General features: G+C 39.3%; 1 protein-coding gene across 1 annotated transcript; it reads left to right on the top strand.

Annotated features, from left to right (window-relative positions):
• Positions 1–26588, top strand: prdm15 (PR domain containing 15). The gene is made up of 24 exons (XM_084730535.1): positions 1–100; positions 678–717; positions 819–912; positions 3349–3502; positions 3614–3766; positions 5733–5841; positions 5934–6017; positions 6230–6442; positions 8044–8277; positions 8428–8522; positions 9534–9621; positions 9738–9905; positions 10117–10211; positions 10333–10464; positions 12574–12714; positions 12949–13112; positions 13725–13804; positions 16563–16682; positions 16808–16939; positions 17071–17154; positions 18735–18910; positions 19020–19100; positions 22665–22886; positions 25510–26588. The coding sequence occupies exons 2-24, from the start codon at positions 687–689 to the stop codon at positions 26041–26043; spliced, it is 3384 nt and encodes a 1127-aa protein (XP_084586661.1). The 5' UTR covers positions 1–100; positions 678–686; the 3' UTR covers positions 26044–26588.
• The last annotated feature ends 77 nt before the right edge of the window (positions 26589–26665 follow it).

The following is a 26665-nucleotide window of genomic DNA, read 5'->3' as shown; positions in this document are numbered from 1 at the left end:
AATACACTCGGCGCGCCTCGTTTCCTGTCTTGCGCCGTTTCTGGAGCGGATTGGAACCCGGAGTCAGGACTCGATAAATGAAGGGTCTTTTGCAGAAAAGGTAACGTGTTTTCCCATAAATATACGTCGAGTTTGTACAAAATGGCGGCGCAGTTTTGTAGTAAATCTGCAGCAGGTTTGTCCGGTTCGCTCCGCGGTTTCTTGAGCCGCCTCCGCTGCTTAATGCTTGGCGTTGAAGAGCATCGACTCCGGTTTGGTGGTTTGCGTCTCCGGTCCATCCGCCATGCCGACTGTTCTTTGTTACATTGTAGTGAAGAGGAGCCGCTCAGATCGGAGTTAAAACCCGGCTAGAGTTTGGGAACGACTCAAATCCTGGATCCCATCTCCTGCTGCCCAGACTGCAGACGTTTAATGTGCATGTTGACACTGTACCGCTCACACTAAGAACCGATTCATGTCATAATACATGATACTGTTTCGCCAGGAAGACTGATGCATTCAAACGGCTTAAGTGTTCCAGGTTTCATGTGTGTGCAGGCGTGGAAGTACAATCACATCCAAAACACTCTGAAAAGTAGTTCCTTCATAAATGTGTATGTAAGACACTGTGGGACTTGGTTGTGGATCAGTTCCCCCCTGTCCTGGTTATAATAAACTGTCTGTGTCTCTGTTTGTAGGTCAGCATAATGGCTAAGCAGACACCAGATGAGTTCATCTGTGAGTATGAATCCAGATGATAATGTACTATACTGTACTGACAGCAGGAAGACTGCTGGGCAGTGATGACAGATGTGTGTGTGTGTGTGTGTGTGTTGCAGGGTGTGAGGACTGTGGCCAGTACCATGACTCTGAGTGTCCTGAGCTGGGACCACTAGTGACCGTCCAGGACTCCTTCGTCCTCAGTCGGGCCCGGTGAGTGACAGCACGAGGTGTCTGAACTTCACTGACTGCTGTCAAACTAGTGAAAACACATCCTGAACTGAAGTTCATTTTCTAAGATTCAATCAGAGGGGGAAAAAAACGGGCAGATTCAAACCTTACAAGTGCCAGCAGTCATCAGTTCTCATTATTTTTTATTTATTTTACTTCCTGATACTTATTCTGATTGCTGAACTTTGTGTATTGGCAGATTCAAGTGCCAGTCAGGTACCAGTAGGGACGAAACTATGAGTAAACACACAATAAACCGAAATAAAATTCTTAACGATTAGTTTTACTGTTTTAAATTTTAATTATTGTAAAAACCAACAGTAAACATTGTCCAGCATCAACCAAAGTACAGAAATAATACTATAATCATGATATGAAATTTTTATACCATTTCATCTCTAGATATTAGTGCATTTACAATATATACATATTATAATTCTTTTTTATACTACTAACCCTGTATGTGATTTGATTGATATCATTATTGTATGGCCTGGCTCAGGTTAAAAAAAACTGGGGATACAGTATACAGCTGGGAGGTAGGATCCTGTTTCAGTTAGAGCTGAACAATTTTGAAAACAATTTGCACTTATATTCACTTATATTGTAACTGCCACATGAGCTGCTTTAATAGAGGGAATAATAATTTTATAATTTTTATAATTTAGAATTTTTACATCTCTATTCCAGGTCTGAACAATTTAAAAAAAAAAAAAATCTAATTGCGGCGATCATTTTGACTGATATTGCAGTTGGAATATGATTTATGGTATTAGAAGTAGTGATAATTTTGACATCATTATTCTTATTTTTATTGAATTGATTTTGGTCAAATTTCAATCAGTTGTGCAGCTCTACTTTATTCTCATTTTCATTGGAAAATATATTCAAATGTAAGTGTTACCTGAAAGTTGAAGATTTGAATCATCAGTTGAACACCTCTCAGTCGACTGAGGTTCTTCCAGTTAAGCACTCACTTTTTTTCCCCCTGTCAGTCAGTGTGTCTTACATTAACTGGATAAAACCAATAGAAGCTTACAAAAATGCACAGGGAGAACATGTCAATGAAGAATTATAAATAAGGAGAATCATAAATGTATTTGGCACATTTATCAAAAAAGATCTTTGTGACAACATGTGCTGGTGGTTAACTGATGAGAGAAGGTAAACAAGTTTCAGCTCTTTTTCTTTTAGCTGCATCATTGAATACAGAGACATGCAGCATGACAGTCAGTAAACTTTGCAAACTGATTGTAAAAATCACCACAAACCACAAAACTCACTGTGATGGAAGCAGAGAAGACTGATAAATGGTGGGCAGGGGGCCACAGCAGCACACCTATGCTGCACACTCTGCAGTGTGCTGTGATTTTATACCTAACTATGAGTAACAGGTTCACTTTTACTTTCTCTGTGTGGAGATCTGATATTTTCACATCACAGAGGACAAAGACACTACTGGTAAAACATACTGATGGAGACTGATGTAAGAGTTTGTGGTGATGATTATGACCATGATTATGGTGTGATTTCTGTACCAAACAAAGATGTTTTCTTAAGTCTGTAGAATATGAGGTTTAGACCAGGACACCTCTGCAGTACTACAATATTTATTTTAAATTGTATTTTGAGTCACATTTCACCTTTTACAATGATTGCAATTTCAATACAATTTGGATTAGTTGTTCAGCCATAGTATTGGGGCTAATAAATTAGGTGATATCAGATAGGTTCTTAGCAGAGCTCAGCGATTTGGCAAAATTTTCCAACTGGCCACCATCAGCTCAGCAATCGATGGCTCTCCTTTCACCTGGGAGATGTGAGATGCAAGTTTGCTACATTACAGGGACCACATCCAATAAATAAACAAAAGAAAATTACCAAATGTCAAGAAAGGAAATATTCTCACACTTGTTTTCTACAGGAGATGAACTTTAACTGCCTTGTTAATTCCATGAAACACACTTCATTCAAACTTAACCGATGGAAATGATAATTTTTAATTTTTATAAAAACCGTCCTGATAAGTATTTCCACTGCTATAACCATCACCAACTCTTGTTTGGTGGAAATAAATCCTTGAATCAGCGTGACAGTATTCTTCCTCTCACTCGGCCACTGGTTTAGTGCACTCATCCTCTGGCTTCAGTCTGTGCGTATTGTGCCGCTGAATGAGGGTTCATCCCACAGCAGCGCCTGTCACGTTTGCAGACCATTAAATTAGCAAAAAAAACAAAAAATAAACAATAAGTATTAGCTGATATATTTGTCACGGAACACTAGTGCATAGAATATTGTACTCGCTGATACTTGATCCAGCATGTTAGGCAGTATCAGAGGCATTTCTGGTTTCTTGGTAACTTGTGTGTTACTGCCATGTCCTAACAGTCACACTAAGTTGTCCCTGTCCTGGATCAGGTCATCTTTACCAAACAGTCTGGAGATCAGACAGGTGGCTGATGGGAAGGAGGGGGTGTTTGTCCTGCGCCGGCTGGTCAAGAGGACACGATTTGGGCCTTTTGAGGCAAAGAGGGTCCCACACCTGGAGAAGGAAGGAGTCTTCCCTCTGAAAGTGAGGCCTGATGAATCCTGACCTGTTCTGTAATAAACTGATGGATGTGATAGTTAAATCTTTGTTATTTTCACTTCCTCTCTTGTTAATCCTCGATCTTTAAATGATCAGATCTTCCAGAGGGATGGTGTGGTGGTGTGCTTTGACTCCAGCAGTGAAGAGGACTGCAACTGGATGATGCTGGTACGACCTGCCACTGACTACAAGCACCAGAATCTCACGGCCTACCAGCAGGACGATGACGTGTACTTCAACACTTCCCAGGTACGTGTGTCTCCTGTGTCAAGTTTGTTGACTAATAATTTTTATCATACTTTTGTCACCAACAGTTTCTCACTGCTGAAAACAAGACAGTAACTAAATGAAAAGTAATTTATGCAGAGCTGCAATGTTTAATTGATTAATAATTGATTATTAAATTAATTGCTACCTATTTTGATGAACGATTAATCAGTTTGAGTCAAAAAAAAAGTCCAAATTATCCAATCTCAGCTTCTTAAAAATGAATATTTACTGGTTTCTTTACTCCTCTCTGACAGTAAACTGAATATTTTTGAGTTGTGGACTAAAGATGAGGACACATGAGGGCGTCATCTTGGACTTTGGGAAACACTGATCAACATTTTTAGCACATTTTTGACATTTTAAAACAACTGTTAATCGAGAAAATAATTGACTGATTAATTGACTGTGAAAATAATTGTTAGTTGCAGCCCTAAATTTATGATGACAAAAACTAAAACTAAAATTAATGCACAGTTACACACACTGACATGTTTTTGTTTTACAAGCTAATGTTATTTTATCAGCTAAACCAAGTTAGTGTGCTAATTAGTACATGTTAGCGTGCTAACACACTTAACTAAGATGATGAAAGTGGTAAACATACCTTCACATATCAGCATGCTGTCATTGTGAGAACGTTAGCATGCTAATGTGTCTAATTACAGCCTCACAGAGCTGCGAGCTTGGTTCTGATTTTCAATCTCTCAGAACAACTTTTTATAAGTCACACAGAATGTTTTACAGGCTGCATTTTTGTGTACATTTAACCTTCATTTTAGCCATACAAGCAGCATGGCTCTAGGAGTGAATTTTGATTGGTCCACCAACTTTGGTCTTAATTTACTGGATGGATTTGAAGTTTCATACAGACATTGTCTTCAAGGGATGAGGAATGACTTTGGTATTCCCCTAACATTTCCCCTTGTCAAACATTTACTTTGTTGTTTATGACCTAAAACCTGCACAAATAGTTTCTGTTTAGTGCTTATTAGCAAATGTTAGTATGCTAACATGCTAACCTGTAATATGAAGATGGTAAACATTATACCTGCCAAACATCTGCATATTAGCATCGTCGTCATGAGCATATTAGCAGATTATAGTTAGCTGTTAATTCAGAGCACCACTGTGCTTCAGCTACCACTGCTGCTGTTTGATAGATTTTTCTATGTGATTTGATTTGTTGTGTTTTTTGGCTAAACTTAAAATACAATTCAAGAAACTACAGCAGTGTAAATTTTCCACTGTCCTCAAATTTAAACAAATATGTAGCGAGAAAGAAGAGGAATGTGTGTTTGAAGACATTTAGTGTACTTGTTGATAATAACAGGTTTATTAAGGTTGAGTGGTCCTTATTTATATAGCCCTTATTGGGAAGCTGCCTCCATATATTTCTTCCTTGCTAGTCTGGTTCACTACACCACATTATACAAGGGCTAATGGCTGGCTCACACTCCATGTCCCTCGAGTTAATACTGAGCTTGGAAGATCTGTTTTTAGCTTCTTTTAACCCTAACCCACCTGGAACTCTACAATTAATTTTGTCGGTAACTCTTGATAATTTTAAATCCATAATCTTAGACCTTCTAACTACTGTTTATACCTGTTTTAATTAATTTTGTGCAATATATCTGTTTTAATTGATTTTTTTTTTATCTTGTATTTCTTTTGTATCTTCCTGACATCATTGTGAAGGAGGGTTTTGCTCTCAGTGATTTTCAAGATTGAATTACAAAAAGATAAATACAAGATGTTTTCTAGAGAAAAGTTTAAATAATGCATTACTAAAACTAAATGAAACTTGAAATTAACACAGATCCATCCTAAAACTGAGCCTCTCGGGGCCTCTGCTGCTGCTGGTCTGACATTTCAGGGGTTCATTTAGTCCTGCAGCTTACGGACTTCTAACAGGAGTGTGGTGTTTTCTTCCTTTTTTGTTTCCCAGGATGTGCTGCCAGGCACAGAGCTGCGGGTCTGGTACGGAGCTTTCTATGCCAAGAAGATGGAGAAGCCCATGCTTAAGCCTCCTCTTCAGCCACCACCACCTCCATCAGGTAGATGACATTACAGCACTGATGTTGTTGTAGGTAGGGTGCCATGGCAACAGTCCATGTTTTATCTTGTAGTTTTTCTCTCTCTTACTCAGACATGACGCCTTCATCTGCTAAAGCAGAGCCCTCAGAGAAAATTGGAGGCCTCATCCCCCCAGTATCTGAAGAAGACGGTGCAGGTAACATCCATCACCTCCAGTCAGTACATCTTAGAAGCGTTCTCTAACTTTAGGGTCATGTTTGGGTTTGTTTTAAGCTTTAAATTGCATTAGATGGTAGTTTTCAGCTGTGTAAGTCAGGTTGTTTACCCCTTCAGAATGTCTCTAGGCTGGGGAAATGCTGTGTCATGGTTACACGCTCAGAGTCTTCTCCTTTCCTTTGTTGATCACAGGCAATATGCTGAGTCATCTTGACGAGGGGAAGACAGTAACGGTGCTTCCAGTCGACCCGCTCCTGCCCCATGACGAGAGCCAGGTCGGCCTTGATGAGGAGGACGGCGACCCCTCTTCTGCAGCTCAACAGGGTCCCAAGAGAGGACAGGGTCGAGGGAGAAGAGCTAAGGGACGCAGGCCTGGAGCTGCAGCTGTCACAAGCAAAAACAAAGGTGAGGAAGAAACAGACAGGTTTGAGCAGAATAAAAAAACCTAAAACACAAAAAAAAAAATGTGTAAAAGTATTTTTTTGTTATGTACTTCTGGAACCAGTTTGTGAAGAGCTTGAGGCATCAGGACCTTGTCTGTAAACATCAGGATTTGTGTCAGTCCACGAAAGAGCAAAAGCTTCTTTGGAGGTTTGATGTCCTGTACTGACATTTAACAATTAATACAGTTAGAAATTCATTGCAAGCAAGCAAAGATACTAGTTATTCCACTGTAGTTACATTCCACACACAGAGCAAAGGAGAAAATTCTTTTTTGACTGGAGGTAAAAAGTGAGAATTGTATCAGTCATGTTTTCTGTCACTACACTGCCTACACTACACCATCACTGTCACTGTGTCCTCCTGCCTGTGTGACACAATAACTCTGAACAAGTTGCAACAGGTTCAGGCACATTCTGCAGAGGCTGTCAGATGGCATTCTGGGAAAAGGTTTCAATAATCTATGTGAGGTAGTATGAGATGGAGCAACTTCATGACGTCTGTCCACCGCTTTGATCCAGATCATAGACTGGATAAAATATGTATGTTACGTGAATCCATTACAAAGTTATGTGTCTTTTTGTTATAGGCCACTTCCACCATCACACCCTCTTTTGCCAGTTGGCATAAACAGTTCAATCAGCTGTCCTTTAGTTCATGATCAAACTTCCCACTAAATCTTTTGTGAGTCTGTAAATCCATTAAGAAGTTGTGTGCCCATATGCAATAGGCCCTTCCCATTACCACACCCACTTTATCTTACTGGCATGAACACAAACAGTTTGACAAACTGTGGCTGCCAAAGCTTAGGGAAATTTTTGTCAACCAACTTACAGAGTGACCTACAGATATCTAATGAATTAAGTATTTTTGTTCACATAGAATTAGTTTTTCTTTTCAACTTAAAGTGACCTTGACCTAAAGCTTTCCTTCTTTGATGAAATAAAAGTATCCAGTTATGACCTAAGCATGTGCAAAACATTGGCATGAATTGTTTTGTCATTGAATATTTGACTTATGTATGTACAATTGCTAAACAAAAACAATGCAGCAGTTAGTAGTTTTAAAACAGTTTTAAAAAATAAAATAATATAATTAACCATGCATTGTAACAGAAGATATTATCACAGTCCAGCATTATTTTTTGCAGTATCATGATATATTGCTACATACCTAGTATATGGAGATAAATATAGTATAACAATTTAATATAAAAAAAATTTGACACATAAATTAGTAATTAGATAGTAAACATTATGCTTAACGTCTGCATATTAGCATAGTAATCCCAAGCGTGTTACATGTTTACAGTCAGCAATTAGCTCAAAATGGCTCAAATTAGAATCATTTTATAGAACACGGTGTAGTTTATGGTTCAGTCGTAAAATAATATCTGTCTGAAATACAGTTCAAATTTATTGTGTTTTAACAAAAGAGTGTCTGTAAATGTATATTGCTTTAAGGTTTCTCTTCATCTTAAACATTATTGGGCTCAACAATTCAGCATCAGTAGGACTGCATATATTGTAGATTTCTGTTTGACATTGGATTCCTGATGTGCGCAGATGTGAAGCCTCCAGTGGACAGCTCTGAGCTGGTGGCCTCAGAGGCAGCAGCACCAACAGCAGCAGCAGCAGCAGCAGGGTCAGAGAGCAGCAGCCTGCTGAGCACGGCTCCAGAGAGCGGGGCCGTCCTCAAGAGACACAAAGCCAGAGAGCACAAGAGGGTGTACCGCTGCTCCCTCTGCACCAAGGTCTTCCAGAACAGCAGCAACCTGAACCGACACATCCGATCTCATGGTACGTGGAGATTAGCAAGCTGATTTTAGCAAATTTTAGCTTTCAAAACAGTGTTGAATTGTCTTCCTGTCATCACACAAGTCAGATACAGTTACACTTGAAGTGAGTTGCTGTTTGTGTTAACAAATGTCTTCTTGTCTGTTGTCTCAGGTGATAAACTGTTCAAATGTGATGAATGTGACAAGTTGTTCAGCCGCAAGGAGAGTCTAAAGCAGCACATCTCTTATAAGCACAGCAAGAATATGGTGAGTAACTCTCCCAGCTGTTAGCTCAGTAGTTTTTAACTTACCCTGCTAGTTAAAGGGACAGTTCAGATTATTTGAAGTGGGGTTGTATGAGGCACTTATCCATAACCATCCACACCCCCAGTTTGGAGATGCAGAGAGGAGTAAAAGTGTAGGAAGCTAAGCAATGTACTGCTGTTGACAGGGTCGGCACAAAATGTATTTTAGCCACCAAAAACTTGGCAAAAACAGTCATTTTACTTCACAGAACTGGGAGTTGCTGCTCTGCCGTTGCCTTGATTTCTTAGTTAGTTTGTGTTATTGTGGGACTTCAGTGTTATCCAGGGTTAGTTTGGATTTATCGGTCCAAGGTAGAACTTCAACTCCCATGTTCTATGAGGTAAAATTACTGTTTTTACCAAAGGAGTCTGATGGCTTTGAATCGAGCAATATTTGGCTTATATAATGGTGATTTCCCACCAGAAAAGGCTGTCCGACTGCCAGGTAAAGCGGTGAAAATATCCTAAATATAGTGTATATTTATGTTATTTATGATAGTAAGTTTGTAGGTGGCTAAAATTCATTTCATTTCTGATCCTATCCACAGCAGTGCATTGCTTAGCTCCCCTAGCTTTCTCACACCGCTCTCTCTCCCCATTGCATCTTTATGTCCATCGCCCAAAGCTGCATACTGTCTCTTCCTTCTTCTCTCTCTCAAACATATTGACACAGACCAAAGGAGGCTACTTCATATCACTGTTTTGCAGCATAAACTGCAAGCCAGACCAAGACGTTGAAGCTCAGTACATGAAATAAGCCAAACGGGGACTGTAGAGTATGACCATGAACTCCATCTGGACACCACCTGTTTTCAGAGATATTTCAGGCTGACTGTAGAGAGTCTGATCACATGCTTATGATTGGCCACAGAGGGTGACATCGGGCTGGGTTTCCCCAAAACCTGATTCTGCTTCAACTTTCTCCGCTGGAACTATTCCTTTAATGTGTTTACATATGTTGTTCTTTTTACAGCCTGACCAGGAGTACAAATATAAATGCAACACATGTGAAAAATCCTTTCGCCTGGAAAATGCCTTAAAGTTCCACAACTGCCGGACAGGTAGGAGAGTTTTTGGGTTTCCTGTTCTCCTTGCTTCTACCTTTTTCTTTCTGATCACATTCCTGCCAGCTCTCATCCTGTCATATTTCATTCATTCCATCGTCTTCTCTCTCCAGACGACAAGACTTTCCAGTGCGATATCTGCTCGCGGTTCTTCTCCACCAACAGCAACCTTTCCAAGCACAAGAAGAAGCACGGCGAGAAGCTCTACTCCTGTGAGATCTGCAACAAGATGTTCTACCGCAAAGACGTGATGCAGGAGCACCACAGGAGGCACGGTGTGGGTGAGTCGCACAAAAGCAGAGAGCAAGGCTTTATTTTGGTTTTTGTTTCGGTTTGGTTTTCGTTCTCAGTAAGAGAGGAATATTTACCTTGTGATTAAGTGCATCAGTCACATTTTAAATGACTTAAGGTCATTTTCTTAGAGAAAAACATGAAAATGCCTCAGATTCCTAAAATACAGAGCTGTTTCTTTCTAAAACTGCATCTGTCCAGGACCAAAGCACATGAAGAGGGAGGAGCTGGACGCCAATGGAGAAGAAGGGACCAAGTACAGGAAGGAGCCGTCACCTTGTCCCATCTGTGGCAAGGTGAGCTTTCTGTCTGCGCCGCAGCAAAGATTCATGGCAGCAGGTCAAACAACTGCACGTAAATGTGTGAGGAAGTAGTCCAGACATACTTCATCAGTGACATGTGTGTTTGTGTGCACAGGTGTTCTCCTGCAGGAGCAACATGAACAAGCACCTGTTGACTCACGGTGATAAGAAGTACACCTGTGAGATCTGCGCCCGCAAGTTCTTCCGTGTGGACGTCCTACGAGATCACATTCACGTCCACTTCAAGGTGAGATGGTGCGGAGTGGAGGCTGAGCAAAACACTACACAAACGTTTCTCTGTCACTCACACTAAACAGCATCATTTGTTGTAGTGTCTCTTCATGTTTCTGTGGCTCTAAAAAAGTCTATTATATCTGAAGGATCTCAAATCCATGCTGCTTCTCCAAATATATATTTCACATTTGACTGGTAAACAAGAGAATTCCTTTTCTCCTTTTTTATCGATGCATCAGTCCATGTAGTCTTTAATCACAGCAGTGTATCCTTCCTTCTAACTCTGGGAATTCTCTTTGATGCAACAAACAGCAAAATAATATCAAAGCCAAACTACTTACACAGCACAGTCTAAATCACTGGTACGCAGTCATACACTCTTTGCATTTCAAACACATTTGTACTAAAATTCTCCCAGAATATCTTCTAATGTACAACCATGTTACAGGCCTGGGCCTGTGTGTGCACTGAATTAAAGAGTTCTGCCAGTTATCAGCTACTGTTGCTCTTGGAATTTACTGGTTCCAGGCAGCCAATGAATAGCAAGGTACCAAGGTAATTTATTAGTCATTATACAGCACAAGGTTGTACCACAAAATAATAGTTGTACTTCCTTCAGGCTACATATAAAACATTATACAGATCATTCAGTTTAGAATGGCATAAGATGAAATATAAAATAAATGAAAATCAAACAATATACAGTTATTCATATGCACGTATAAACCCAGGAGATCATTCTGTAGTGCATTTTTCAACTTTAACTTTCAGCTTTGTTTGTCCCAGTGGCTGAATGATTTTGCAGCATGTAGTGCAACATTAAAAACACATATGGAATAAGACATAACGATAATAAAAATGGGGTATAACCCAGACTCAGCATTGCATCACTGAACAGCATAATTGTCAGTGAACAACAACATCTAAAAACACTGATGACCAAGCTGTCATCCAACAATATAAAATATGTCCAGCATCACAGCTGTCTCCGGTTTCCTTTTTTGAACTTGCATCAGGTTGAATTTAAACAGCAGCAGCAAAGAAGGCGATGATAATATGGTGACATCTTCAAATAAAAAGTTCAACATTTGGGAAATGTTGTCCATCAACTTTTGACTTTGTGCACAAAGCATCATCAGTGAAACACAAAGGGCTCCATCTCCGGTGCACAGTTCAGTGCAGCACAGCTGTCACTGCTATTTTGTGGCTGACGCAGTTTTCATTTTCTTGCCCAGAGCCCTTATTGTGTAAGTAGCAAATGTACTTGTGCTCCTCTGTACGCTCATGGATGTGTTCGTCTTAAAATGAGGTGTGATCAGGCACATTGCTGGTGCTTTGCTATCTTGAAGCAGCATAAAAAGACTGTACCATTGACCAACAAAAACCTGGTCTAAAGTCAATGGCGCTGTATATTTCTGCTGTTTAAAGGACACATTATACAGACAGTAAGATGAGACTACACAGGTGGGTTCACAAAGTGCACATACACTCTGAGGCACTGCAGTTCATCTACAGCTCATAAAAATTAACATTCTTATTAATAGCGGATGATGTGTGCACAGAAGAGACACTGTCAGTTTACACATGGATCTATAACATTACTGATTGTTTAAGTCTGACATGATCGTCAGGATCTAGTGTTGATTAATGCATCATATCAGGCTAGACAGTTTCACCATGTTTGGTATTGAGTTAATCAAAAAGTAACAAAGTCATCAAGTTTCATTACTTTAATATTGTGATTTTTGGATTATGTTACTGACTATATTTTTAACAGGTAATTAGCAACTGTAAGCAGCAACTCTAAGCAGCGGCCATCTTGGTTGTTTACAAAAAAGCCTCAAGTGGAAATGAGGTCACACTCCTCTGTACTGCCATCATACCAAACCCACCTCATATTAGATAAACTGTTGTGATTGGCCCAACCAGAACCAGGACAGGTGGACATCTGTGTGAACAGGAGCTTGCAGATTTGTCTGGTTCCCAGGCTAACACCACCATGGATCAGACTAAAATGAAAAAGTGGTGGATGGCGCCTTGTCTGATGCAACATGTTTCATTAAATTAGGTTTTGACGGTTTTCATTGAGTTGAATCTTTTCTAAGAGTTGCGTTTATTCCAGGACATCGCCTTAATGAACGAGCAGGAGAGAGAGGACTTCATCAAGAAGATCGGCATCTCAGCCGGCGACAGTGACGAAACAGACGACGATGAGGAGGAAGACGATCCTGAGCACCACAAGTACAACTGCAAGAAATGTCAAGTAAGCTTCGACCCGACAGGCGTGGAGACAGCCTGCAGACTGCAACACACACTTTAACTTAAGTTCTTATCTCAACCCACTTATTAACTTGTAATCCTATTGCCATGTTTAGTCTTTCCTCACTTATCTTGAGCAGAGTGTGCATGAACAGCTCAAGGCTGCTCACAAATCAAAACTATGGCAACAGATTATTTTTCACTCATACTCATGAATTCCCTCCGTCTCTGTCTCTAGCTGTCATTCGCAAAGGGCAGAGAGTACCTGAAGCACATCAAGGAGCAGCACAAGGAGAGAGCCTACGGCTGCGGGATCTGCCACCGACGCTTCGCACTGAAGGCCACGTACAACGCTCACTTGGTCATCCACAGGGAGCAGCTGCCTGACCCCGCGGTGCAGAAGTAAGAAAAACATCTTCCACCACTTATTATCGGCTGCGGTTTTTATGTTTGTTTGGCCTCGTCCAATCAGGGCTGAGATAATCAGTATGAATGGGAAGAAGAATGTCAGCTGAGGTTTGGCAAGACAAGATTTTAACGTGTGCTGATGAGAGTGTGAAAGCTATTAACCCTTTTTTAAATTCCCTTTAATATATGCCAGGGCTGCACAATAGTTGTTTTTTTCAGTTAACATGAAAATTGTAATGCAGAACTGATCATTTCCACTAATCATATCACACATCACAATCACAGTTTCAAAATAATCGCAATATGACTTTTTTTTAACAAATTGTGCAGCCCTAATATATACAGGTCACCAAAATGGAGATGGAGGTAAAGAGAGAGACCTGCAACAAAATAACAGTAAAGTTGCCAATCATTTGTACAGTATATCAAGTGTAATGACTATTGATAAGATTCAGGTCAGGTCATTGTAAGAATGAAATGTAAATGGTCCGATTTAGAACAGAAAAGGTCATGTCAAAGTCAAACTGAAACAAATATAATAAATAAAATGAACAAGCTGCAGTACAGTCACTGTCATCATTTTAAATCTGCTCATCTGTCACACAGGTACATCCATCCATGTGAGATTTGTGGCCGAATCTTCAACAGTATCGGTAACCTCGAGAGGCACAAGATCATCCACACTGGTAAGAAACGGCCTGGGATCTCTGTGGAAAACTTTGTCACTTGACTTTTTGTTATGTGTGTGTGATCCTGGACCATTTCATTTTAAAGTTACATATTTAGACATATGGTGAGCTGATTCTCCTTTGAGAGGGTAGGCAAACGCACACCAAAGTCTTTTTGCAGTGCCGACACTGACAGTGAGGCTTGACCATGAAAAAAAAAGAAAAAGCACCGCACACTCACATTACCATTTAAGTTCCTTCAGGTCATCTTCATCTGGTTTATCCCCTGGACATTAAAGGAATAACCCTGATGGAAAAAAAATATTGTTGATTAAAGGCATCATACTGATGAAGACAACCTGTTGGAACTTGTGGGAAGAGTGCGACCATTTTTCCTTTATTTTTGCGTTGATTCTCCATATCGTGTAAAATAGTTTTAAAATAATGCTATTCCTTACGGTCACTGTAACCCGCTTCTTAGTACGTCATGTTTCCTCTCAATAAACTTGATGAATTGAAACTCTAGTTTAATATGATCTGCTGCTTTGCCTCCAAATAGTCCACAAAATGTAAATCACTGATTAATTTACTTTCTGTGGTTTCAAGTCTGTCTTGTCTTGCCTCAGTGCCTCAGTGCCTCAGTGCCTCAGTCAGTAGAGCATGCACTCCATGTATAGAGGCTTAGTCATCAGCAGCTGACCAGGGTTTGATTCCAGCTTGTGGACCTTTGCTGCGTGTCTTTTTTCCCAATGTCTCCCCATCTCCTGTCTGTTTAGATCTGCCCTATCAAATAAAAACTATAAAGCCCCCCAAAAAATCTAAAAAGGACAGAATGTCAAGTGATGAAAATCCAGGTAATCCATGTTTCAAGTCTTATCTCAATAGTTTTTTTTTCTCCTGTGTTGTCCAGTTGAAAAAAAAATGACTAATTTACTTTTTTGGTTTGTGAATCTTTTTGTTTTTGTCAGGATCATTTTGTTTGTTTTTGTAATACTCACTTCAGCCACAAGAGGCTGCAGTGCACCACTACCCCAAGTACTAACTACAAACAATCATGTTTTTTTTCCAGGTGAGTTTTAACTTGGCTAAGTACTCTGAACACATGGCACATACGTTTTGTTGTTAGCAAGTTCTGTAACATTACTGTCATGCATTTGTTTTGGCACAGATTAAAATCCATCTCTAGCCAAAAGAAAAACATGACAGTAATGTTACATAACTTGTTACAATACTTGTAAACAAGTATTTTCACAGAAGGAAAAAAAGAGGAGTATCCTGTAAAACCCCTTTTTTCACATAAACACAGGAGACAAAACAGTCTAGATCACATTTAGGAAATGAATCACCAGATTTTTTTACTTACTTGCCTCTCAGAGCTTCTGTAGCTTTGCCATGAAACATGTTAATGTGACATTCATAGAACAGGTTTTAAGAAAAAAAGTTTTACACAATTTAAAATTGTTTAACTTTTACCATGGATATTCAGTACTCAGCAAATATCTATAGAAACAGACAGGAGATTCTCAGTGCTCCAGGGATTAAAGAAGCCTTAGTAATGTCAAAGAATGTATTGACAGTACAACCAAAAAAGTTTAATATTATGAATTTGTGAACGCTAAACAGTGTTTAGAGTTGTGGAACTACAGCTCCCATAATGTTTTTGGGACAGATGCAAGCAGGAAGTATATCGTTGCCATGGAGTTAGTGAGTAACCTGTGAGCTGCACCTTGAGTCCTGGTTTTTGTACATGTCTGTGTACATGGTGGCAAATTTGTGCCATGAAAAGTCACACCAAGGTCCATACAGAGTCTTTCCCTGCACAATAAACTTCTTCCTTTACTTTCCACTCAGAATACCATTGAACAGTCAGACAAATATAAAAGTGAAGATATATAAAGTATCAAAAACCTGAAGTACCAATATAAAATATAGAGATAAATAACTGAGGAACATTGTGTACAATTACAGTATAAAATCCAAATTATATATATACATATACATAAAAAATATACAATGTCCAGTACACAACACCAGTATCAGAAACTGCAGAGTAGCAGCACTGATGGAAAACAAAGCAGCATAAATATAAAAAGTTGAGTTTGAATGTGCTCCTTGAAAAATCATTTATTTTCCACATAATCACCTACACTATTCATCCTCTTCACTTTCATCTACACTATTACTCATTTAAATCAATATTTTAATATTTGAAATGAAACAGTGCAGTCTCATATTTGTTTGTTGTCTCCTGGCGTCTTACACCAGACGTGGAGCAGAGTAGATTTGATTGGCTGCCATGGGCAATGAAAAGGGAGCCTTTTTTCCATTCTGGCGTTATTCTTTCTCTCTGTCTTTTTTTTTTTTTTGTCTGTTCCACTTGTAGTCACACTTAAGATGTGATCATTAAGGCTTAGAAAGTCTAGATTTTTTTTGTTTAAATGCCTTGAACGTGTTTGAAAGATGCCCAAATTTTATTCTTTAAGGGTTGTACAAACTCAGTCATGGTGAATTAGCTGTTAGGAGCTCCATAGATTCATAGATCTCTCAAGAGTATGTTCGCCTCATATATGCAACACAAGGGCATAGTGAGACAGTTATCAGATTTAGATTTATTAGAAAGGAAAAAAAAGATATTTTGACATTAAAAACAACTTTTGACATTGACTTGACATAACAAAATGTAACAGAAAAAATAACACAAACACAACACAAAGCTTTTTTTAAATTTCATGTGGTCATTAAGTGTGTGTGCATGTGTGTGTGTTTGCTCATCCAGGGGTGAAGAGCCACAGCTGTGACAAGTGCAACAAATCATTCGCAAGGAAGGACATGCTGAAGGAGCACCTCAGGGTCCATGATGATATCCGAGACTTCCTGTGTGCAGAATGCGGGAAAGGTCAGATCCTCCTCACTGCTGCATCTCAAACCTTGTTTTTGTTCTTGCTGTGCAAACGACACATGAACATGCAGTAAGAGATGTTTTGATCATTAGTCACAATAAGTAAATGTTTTCCTGTGCAGGCATGAAGACCAAACACGCTCTGAGGCACCACATGAAGCTTCACAAGGGAATCAAAGAGTACGAGTGTAAGGAGTGTAACCGCAAGTTTGCCCAAAAGGTCAACATGCTCAAACATTACAAGAGACACACGGGTGAGTCACAACTGCTTCACACAAGGTGAAAGAAAATAAAAACCAGTACACTGAGTATAAATAGACCATCCAAGTCTGTCATGTCAAGTTCGTCTTTGTGTGTGTTTATTGTCGTGACTCTTTGCCTGCAGGTATAAAGGACTTCATGTGTGAGCTGTGTGGAAAGACATTCAGTGAGAGAACGACTCTCGAAACACACAAGCTCATCCACACAGGCAAGTGTCTCAAACCAGGCTGAAACACACTCCTCTGTCTGTTACAAGACAACTGCAAACTGAACATGGGAGCTTGTAATTTAGCTTTTTTTTCTTCTGTGTCCAGAGCCGTAAAAATCGAGTGGTTTATGTCAAACGAGGACCGATTCTGCAGCCTAAATTATGCAGCCAGAACATAAAACCAAGACACCGCTCAAAAATTAAAGGACGTATTTACTGTAAAACACTAGTTGAAGGATGGAAGATGGATTGGTTGGGATCAGAGAGCCCAGAAAAAAAAGTCAAAAATACAACACCAATAAATCAAGGCTGTAGATCTCATTACAACCATCAGAAACTGGGATGAGTCTCTGAATTTTTAGATTAATGTAAGTATAATATAAAGGCCTGTCTTAATGTTTTATAGGTATAATCAATGCAACATTAGCTCTCTACCTCTAAATATGGATCTAGCTGGGAGTAAGTTAAACCACTTGAGATGGTAACAGCCTGGCTAAGTTTTTAAACATTTTATTCTATTGGCGGGACAACATCATTTTTTTCATGGCGTTATTGACAAGATAGCTGAAGATAAGACAGGAAAGGGGGAGAGAGAGTGGCGGTACGACATGCCGCAAAGGGCCACAGGTGGGAGTCAAACCCAAGGCCGCTGCAGAGGACTGCTGGGCTGCTGGTGTTCTCAGGTTTCAGTTGCTCCAGTTTATTCAGTAATGATGTTGGACACACACACACACACACACACACGCACACACACACTCTCCAACCCTGGACCATTCCCTGGTCCTGGACACACAGAGACATCTCATTATCATATGAACATGACAAAAAATTGAAATTTGAAGAAAATTGGAAATATTGCACGTCAAAAGGAAATAGATGCATGATTCAAAATATACTAAGACCAAGAAAACTGGGAAAATAAGGAGTTGAAAAACAAAAATAGCAGTAAAAGATAAAGAAGAGAAAGTGCTTTATTTTATTCTTGGACGTTAAAAGACTAGTTCGACATTTTTTGGGAAATGTTCTGATAGCACTGTTATTAAGTTTTATTAGTTACTGTTATTAATTAGAGCTGCGACAGTTAATCGAATTATTAATTATTAAACGATTATTAAATTAATTGGCAACTATTTTGATAATCAGTTAACTGAGTAATTTTTTAAAGAAAAAACATCAAATTCTCCAATTCCATGTTTTTGCATGTGATTTTTTTTCTTTTCTACTCTGTGACAGTAAACTGATTTTTGGGGGGGATTTGAGTAAATCAAGACATTTGAGGACTTCGTCTTAGGCTTTGGGAAACATTTTTCAATATTTTCTGACGTTTTAAAACAAACAACCATAAACTGATTAATCTAGAAAATAAGTGACCTATCAATCAACTCGAAAATAATCATTTGTTGCAGCCTTATTATCGATTTCTTCAGTCATATTTTTGACTTGAATCTTTTGTCTTTTGGGAGCTCCATAGTAAAGTCTGTCTGAGGGGAAAGGAAATGTCAAGTCCAAACTTTAAATGTAGTAGTGTTCACATCAGTTCATGCATGGACTGACCCAGTTTTCCCTCTTTGTCTCTGCAGTGGGTAAGACATGGACGTGTGCGACGTGCGATAAGAAGTACCTGACCGAGTACATGCTGCAGAAGCACATCCACCTGACTCACGAGAAGGTGGAGGCCCAGTCCTGCCACCTCTGTGGGACCAAGGTGTCCACCCGCGCTTCCATGAACCGGCATCTGCGACGCAAACACCCTGAGGTGAGTCCGGGCAGCCATGTTTTGTGTTTTCCCACCCGGGCCAGTTACTGTCATTAAATCCTGAAAGTCGATGTGTGTGTTGAAATATTGTTCTCCTTCTTGCCTCCAGGTGGTGTCAGTAAGAATCGATGAGTTTGATGATCTTCAGGAAACGTCGACAATCAATGATTCGTCAATCAGCATTGTGCAGGTTAGAGTACAGTTCTTTCACAGTGCAGAATTATGCCACATTAAAACACACAGTTTAACACATTATTTGAAGTAGCTCTGATCCAGCTGTGTGAAACACTGGCCACCAGGTTTACAAGGCAACACAATCATCTTGATGATGATCATGATGATTGATTATGTTTGACTTTCAAACAGCCTTTTTTGTTTGATTTACAGATCTAATCAAAATTATATTGATGCCAGTTAGGCTGGGTAATATCTGTCTTTTCATGCCTTCATACCTGACATTTCACCAGTGTTTACGACACATGACTGTATTTGTGTGAAAAAAGAAATCATTGATGATAGTGATTGATGCTGGTGATAGAAATCATCATAACATATATGCCATTGTCTAGGTTACAGTGCTTGTGTCTAATATACAGATAGCCTTCTGAGACAAGTCTTACTGGGTTTAAATACTTATGGCCCAAATAATAATGATGAGCATGTACTTGTTGCCACAGATACCAACACTGAATGGCTGAATGGAGATGATTTACAGATGTATCATGTGGCTAATAGACTGTTTCTATAGTAGGAAGAAGTCATGTCAAAATCAAGTTATATGTGGCAACATTTTCATCATTATTATTATTTTCACATCTAGTCATATTTTTAAAATTAGCAAGGAGATCTAGGCCATAGAGCAGAAATGACCAACCAGTTATTTCTTTTCTACCTCCAAATAATTCTTCTGTTGACTAAGTTCCTCATTTATAAATTACGTTTTAGTAGTTTCTTAGTAATAAATTAAATTCATTTTATGTTTTTATTTTCTATCAATTTAAAAAAAACAGTCACAACTTCAGTATTTCAGATGATTTATGACAGTATTGTAAATCATACTTTGGGGATTTTTAAATACCCTGGTCTGCTGTAATACATTGAGCCCAAGCCTAATGCCTGTCATACTGTATATCATGTTCTTTATTCTCTTAACTTCCTCGTAGTTCACTTCAGTATGTTGGATTGTACATTAAATACAGAACTGTCAGGGTGCAAATATAAAGAGTTCCTGTTTATTAACAGTATGAGCAATGAATCAGGCATGCAGCTACTGCACAGTGTTATTGTCTCAACTGTCTGTCCTAACATCACTATGGTCCCGTTTATACCTGCCTGGAATTACAATGTGTCTTCAGTGAGAACTTGTGATCAGGTCTCTCTTTCCCACTTCATGTGCAAATAAACTACAGAATTTCCATTTGCAAATACCAAATCTGTTGTTAAACAGGAGTAGCCAACATGCTGGCACTAACAGACAGAGTGGGCCTCATGCAAGAACCACAATACAGTACAATCAGATTTGTTGTTTGTTGTTGTTGATTTGTTCTGAAGTGGTCTGTACAAGTGATTAAGGAAAACTTGTCACATTCACCAGTTTTCTCATAATTTGAATTTTCTTTCACACAATTTACAAGACCTGTTGTCATGTGCAGTCAGTCTGCTGTTATCACAACCACAGTTTTTCAATAATGACTGTATATTTCATTAGTTTCAGGACGTTTTTTAAATTTATGAATATTATTCATTTTCAACAAAACAGAGTACAAAAATAGCCACGGCAAAACAGAATAAAATTTTAAAAAAACTACCAGCTCATACAGAAGTTTCACACATGCATGGCAGTCCGTACAATGATTGAAATGTCCATAAGTGGATTGAGAGTCCACGCTGCTAAGACAGAGTGAGGTCCAGGAAGGCCAGGAAAAAAAAAAACGAAAACCTGGTGGATCAAATCACAATGAAATCCCATGTAATACAGCACGATACAATGTAATTAGGTCCCAGTATGACGCCTCTCCTTCCTAATATGATCAATAAAGGCTCCCCAGATCTTAAGAAACTTGAGGTGGGCATTCGACAGAGTAAACCAAATTTCCTCAAGATATAGACAAGAAACCAAGTCATGTAACCATTTTTAAAGCAGTGAGGAGAGACAGATTTCCACTTTCTCAGGATAACCCTTTTTAGTTTGAAGATGTTTTAACTTTGAAAAATGACACTTCATAATTATGTCAACATTATCCTGTTTGACTGCATTTCAAATTATAATATAAATGTAAATTTACACATAAAGCCTCTCATCACCAATTTAATGATGTATCATTACCTGCTGTCAGGTGTATTGGCCGTATAATTCACATGCAGGTTTATGAAGTCTCTGTCCTGGGGAACATCCTCAATCATTCTGTCCTCTGTCTCTCTGATGGAAACTTCCCCTTGACCCCCCCCCCCCCCCCCCTCCTGCTGCAGTCATCGATCACCCCTTGCTTTGGCGAGGCATTTTTTTTCCTCCTCTATTTCAGTGACAGTCCAGCCCTCATAACACGGCATTAACAGCACTCGTTTTTCCTGTTTCTTTGCAGTAGCAGGTCTTTTAATTCCACTGCAGATGCTGTGAAATTGACAGATTTTCCTTTATGAATCTCTGAAAGCAGGACATTAAACTCCTAACTCATAAAGTTAACCTTTTTTTCTCTTTGATTCTATTTTCATGAATGAACACTTCCTGATATATGGAGCAGGAAACGCAGCCTTATATGGTATTATTTGGGCACTAATTATGCTAATTTACAAGTCTCATGCATGTGCATTAAAATACGCACAGGCAGATCATTTACACAGTCACCTGAAGAAGTTACAGGTGTTTGCTGAATCTAACATGGTGTGTTCGTTTGAGTCCCTCATATGAAAAAAAGTACGAAATTTAAGTTAAGAATATGAAAATGATCTTACATGAGGCCCAGTGTTTTTTTTACACAAAGAAAGAAATAACTTAGTCTAATATTTGCCAAGTTTACAAGAAGGCCCAAATAGTTAAGAGAAACTGTATAAACTTTGTGAAAAGCTGTCTATGATAAATTCTTAACTCACAAAATCTGGTGATTTTTCTGGGACATTTTGACATTATTACTGTCAATAAAACGTTGCCTTCTTTCATGAATTTAGTGTAAATGGTGAAATCAGTTGAAAGAGTGTGTTGAAATACCCAGCGGTTAAATGTTGGCAGGTAGACACACTTCAGACAGGGAGTAGCTGACAGGCTGGTACAGCCATGACAAACTGATCACGAGGAAAGAAACACCTTAATGTACTGAACTGAATGCAGAATTTACTAAAAAGGCAAAAAATTATTACAAAATTGCCATAACCATTTAGCAAAGTTTATAAAGTTTCTCCTCACTCAACAACTCTCCGAACGGTGTGATTTTACAGGGAGTTAGAGAATATTCTGTTTACTAGTTGAACAGTGAAATCACAGCGTGTTCACAAACATCTGCTCATCTCAGCAGGTAAAAACATCCATTAGAGTAAACCAAATGGAAATCAGACAGCAGTTTTGAGTGTGTACTTGAGTCGGTTGAGTAGTAGATCTCAGTGCATCCTCAACACGTCTGAGGTGCATTCACACCTTAATTTAGAGAACTCCACTTGTGATCAGATCATCCAGGATGATAAATATGAATGAGTGACCTCTAGATCCAATGACCTTTCACTGTCTATATGTTCTTGTTAAATGTTTCACCTTCCTCTTCAGCCCACTCTGACCCTGGAGAAAGACGGCATGGCTCAGGAGAGACCCAGCCGACCCCCCCGACACCCCAAGAAGAAGCCAAGAGTTCAAGCTGAGCCGGAGCTCTCCGAGTCCGATGAATATGTTGATTTCACCGAGCCGAGGCACGAGTCCATGGCAGAGTTCAACGCCGTCATTGTCGGAGACGAGACTGAGACAAGCTCTGCTGTGCAGAGTATCCAACAGGTATATATGAAGATTTACACAGAATTTCTGTTTTATTGTCATAATAACATGTCTAATCTCTTTTTTCCCAAGACGACAAGAAGCCAACATGTTTTTCTTGCTGGTGTACCAAATGCAGAGAGAGAGAGGATGGCCACACCTTGCTGATGGCAAACTGAATCACTAAATATACTCAGAAGCAATGATGATTTATGCATATATGTTCTAAAATAATGCCCTCAACATTTTGGACCTGTGTTACTTGGTGCCTGTTTTTCTTTTTGTTGTTTTGTTAATTGGTAAAGTGATCTGATTCCAAATATCCAGTAGTTTTTGTTCTGTAATAGATATGGAATGCTATTTAAGTTGATATTAACGAAATGAACACATAAATAAATAAATATGGTTATTGAGTAAATCCTGAAATAAATGAATAAATGAGGCAAAAATTATAGAAGTGGATGTAAACATAAATATATAAATGAGTCAGTATATAAATACTTTTTTTTAAAGGGTTTTTTTAAGGGGATTCATATCAAAGTTTGTAGTAGGCAACTGGACTTGATAGAGTTCTTGAAGACGTTTCGCCTCTCATCCAAGAGGCTTCTTCAGTTCAGTTCAGTACCTTCAGAACCAAAGAAGCCTCTTGGATGAGAGGCGAAACGTCTTCAAGAACTCTATCAAGTCCAGTTGCCTACTACAAACCTTGATATGAATACCATGACCTGGATGATATTCACAGACATTTTTTAAGGGGACTTTTCTTTCTTAAAGTGATAGTTCACTCAAAAATTAAATTTCACTCAATATCTCGTCACCCCTGTGCTGATGTGAGGATGGGTGAAGATCTCCAGTTCACAAAACACTCCTGGAGCTTCAGCTGAAAACAGTGTTGCAGCCAAGTCCAGTACAATTGAAGTGAATGGTGACCAGTTTTAAAATGTAAAAAAAGAACACAAAAAAACCCACAAAATGTCTCCATACTGCTCGTGTGGTGTAATCCAAGTGTCCGTAAACCACAACATTAAAATTTGACCCATTAGGACACCATTTACACCATGTTTTTAGCCTAAATGTCAACTGTAGCCTCTCAGACCTGATCCAGGTACACAGGATCTCGCCAAAGCAGCACGGTTGCAGCAAAGTAATGATGCTCCTCTTCTATGTCAAAGTCCTCTGACATTTTCTTCTTTGTTGAAAGTTTGCTAAGTAAACTGTACACATAACAAGTTACTATTTCTGAGCAGATCTCTGCTGTTGTCTGAGTCTCTTCCAGGTAGCATGTAAACTCAGATGTGAAGGTATCACAAGATCTTGTATACCTCGAGTTGCGCTGCTTGTGCGAGAGCTTGTGTACCTGCTTCAGGCGTGTGCACGAGGATCAGGTCTGAGAGGCTACAGTTGACATTTAGGCTAAAAACGTGGAGGAAATGGCATCTTTATGGGTCAAATTTTAATGTCGCGGCACACTTATGGACACTTGGATTACACCACACGAGCAGTATGGAGACATTTTGTGGGTTTTTTTGTGTTCTTTTTTTACATTTTAAAACTGGTCACCATTCACTTCAGTTGTACTGGATTTGTCTGCAAGACTGTTTTCTGCTGAAGCTCCAGGAGTGTTTTATAAACTAGAGATCTTCACCCATCCTCACATCAGCACAGGGGTGAGTAGATACTGAGTGAAATTTCATTTTTGGGTGAACTATTGCTTTAATGCCACATTTATCTCCCAGCTCTGTATTTCAATCTGTGATATCAAATGAAAGGGGTGTGGATTCAGACCAAAAGTCCCCTGAATTAATATATTCATTGACTGATTTATCTACTAAAGGATTTATTTCATGAAAACTTTTGGTCATTTGATATTGACTTAGAAGACATTCCATAAATAAAACGTCCCTTTAGAAAAGCAATAATCCAAATGGTTACAAATGTAATAAAACTGAAACTGACAATGTCATAACATCACAATATCACATTAACCAGATGTTCTCACTTTATACAGGATGTTACAAACTGAACTGAAGATTTAACACTGTGAACCTTTGCAGCAGCTGAACGAGGCAAACAAATTAATCAGTTCAGTAAAACTGCAGAAATAAAGGAAAATTAGTTTTGGTAAAATAAACAAAGTAATTATATTTCGTCTTGGAAGGAGTAAAGTAACAACCAAAGTTAGTCAGTTTTATAAAATGATCATGGATAGGTTACATCCCATAATAAGTAATAACTATGAAAGCCTATTTTCTGATGAAAAAATCCTGTAAGTCATCTTAATGAGCAACTTTCTCCAAATTATGAGTTAGTATTTAAATATGATAACTATGTGAAAATATTGAGTTGGTATCTGTTTGACTAACTATGATTTTATTATCACATTGGTGGGAATAGAGACAATGTTATGACATTTGCAGTTTCTTACATACATAACAGATTTAAATAAATTGTTGTTCCATTACATTATTCAACAGATATTACAGTATTTGTATAAATGTAAATAAATATAGTAGTTCTCCTATTTCTCTTTTTTTTTAAAAGTCTGTAAAACATTTGTAGTTGAGAGCAAATTTCCATCAAGCATATGATTTTTTTCACATATCCACCATTCAGCTTAACTCAAACATTTGTTTGAAATTGTCAGGTGGTGGTCCTGGCCGACCCCAACGCTCCATCAGCCTCCTCACCCAACAGCTCAGTGGGGCTAACCAACATCACCGTGACACCCATCACCACCCACGCCCCCGCCCAGTTCACCAGCCTGCAGCCTGTAGCCGTGGGCCACCTGACCGCCAGCGACCGGCCCCTCACTCTGGACAACTCCATCCTCACCGTCACCTTCGACACCGTCAGCGGCTCCGCCATGCTCCACAACCGGCCGGCCGAACTCGTCCCAGAGACGGTGGGCCCGGGCGGAGGCACGGCGCCACAGTCGGTCGCCCACTTCATCAACGTCACCACTCTGGTCAACCCCATGGGCCACCAGCTGGAGGCCCCGACTCTGGCCTGGAGGCCCGTGCCAGCAGCTGAAGGCAGTCAGGTCACACCTGTGGTGGAGGGCGCTCAGGACGGTCAGGAGGTCCAGAATCAGGGTCCGGAGCCAGGCCGGTCCATCCAGAGTCAGCCGCCCACCCCACAGCAGCAGAGCGGCGCCGCCCAGCAGATGTTCAGCTACTAGAGACTGGAGGTGCTGGTCACCTCACGCTCACTGATACTGTTACATAGTAGAATAGATTTTATCAAACTGTATACAGCTTTGATCACTGTCACCCAGATGCCTCTGCAGCCCCATGGACATGAATGACATTGTCATGTTTGTTTTCTTTTTTTATACTGATGAAACACAGTGGCTGACAATAATTAATATTTAAAAAAGAGAGAAATGGTACATTTAGCCAAAATCACTGACACTTCTCTGGAAGAATTCCATTTCAAACCAAAGCAACATGTTGAATATTCAAATGCCTTACCAGCCTTTTCAAAACATGCATGTTTTCAAGTTCAATCTGCTGCTCGAAATGTCAAAATATGAAAATGTACAAAGCTGAAAAAGAAGACACATTTGGTGCAGTCGACACTTCTTCTTTTGGCATATTCCTAAAAGTGGCTCACTCGTGAAATGTTATTTTTGAATGCTGTAAACTGTAACTATTGTTGAACTGTCCTGAAAAATACTGGAAGAGTTTTTGTACTGTTATTTTTAAAGAAAATACCTCTTTGAAATGTTTGTTCCTTTTATTTGCCTTCAGATAAATTCTGTTAACACTGGTCAGTGGTGAGAGCTGCCCACAAGGGGGAAG

This window comes from Lutjanus erythropterus, chromosome 11 (genome assembly GCF_056507025.1).
Source record: "Lutjanus erythropterus isolate fLutEry1 chromosome 11, fLutEry1.hap2, whole genome shotgun sequence".
Lineage (NCBI taxonomy): Eukaryota > Metazoa > Chordata > Actinopteri > Lutjaniformes > Lutjanidae > Lutjanus > Lutjanus erythropterus.
The sequence above is the reverse complement of the archived record's forward strand: the minus strand, read 5'-3'. Positions and strand labels throughout refer to the sequence as shown.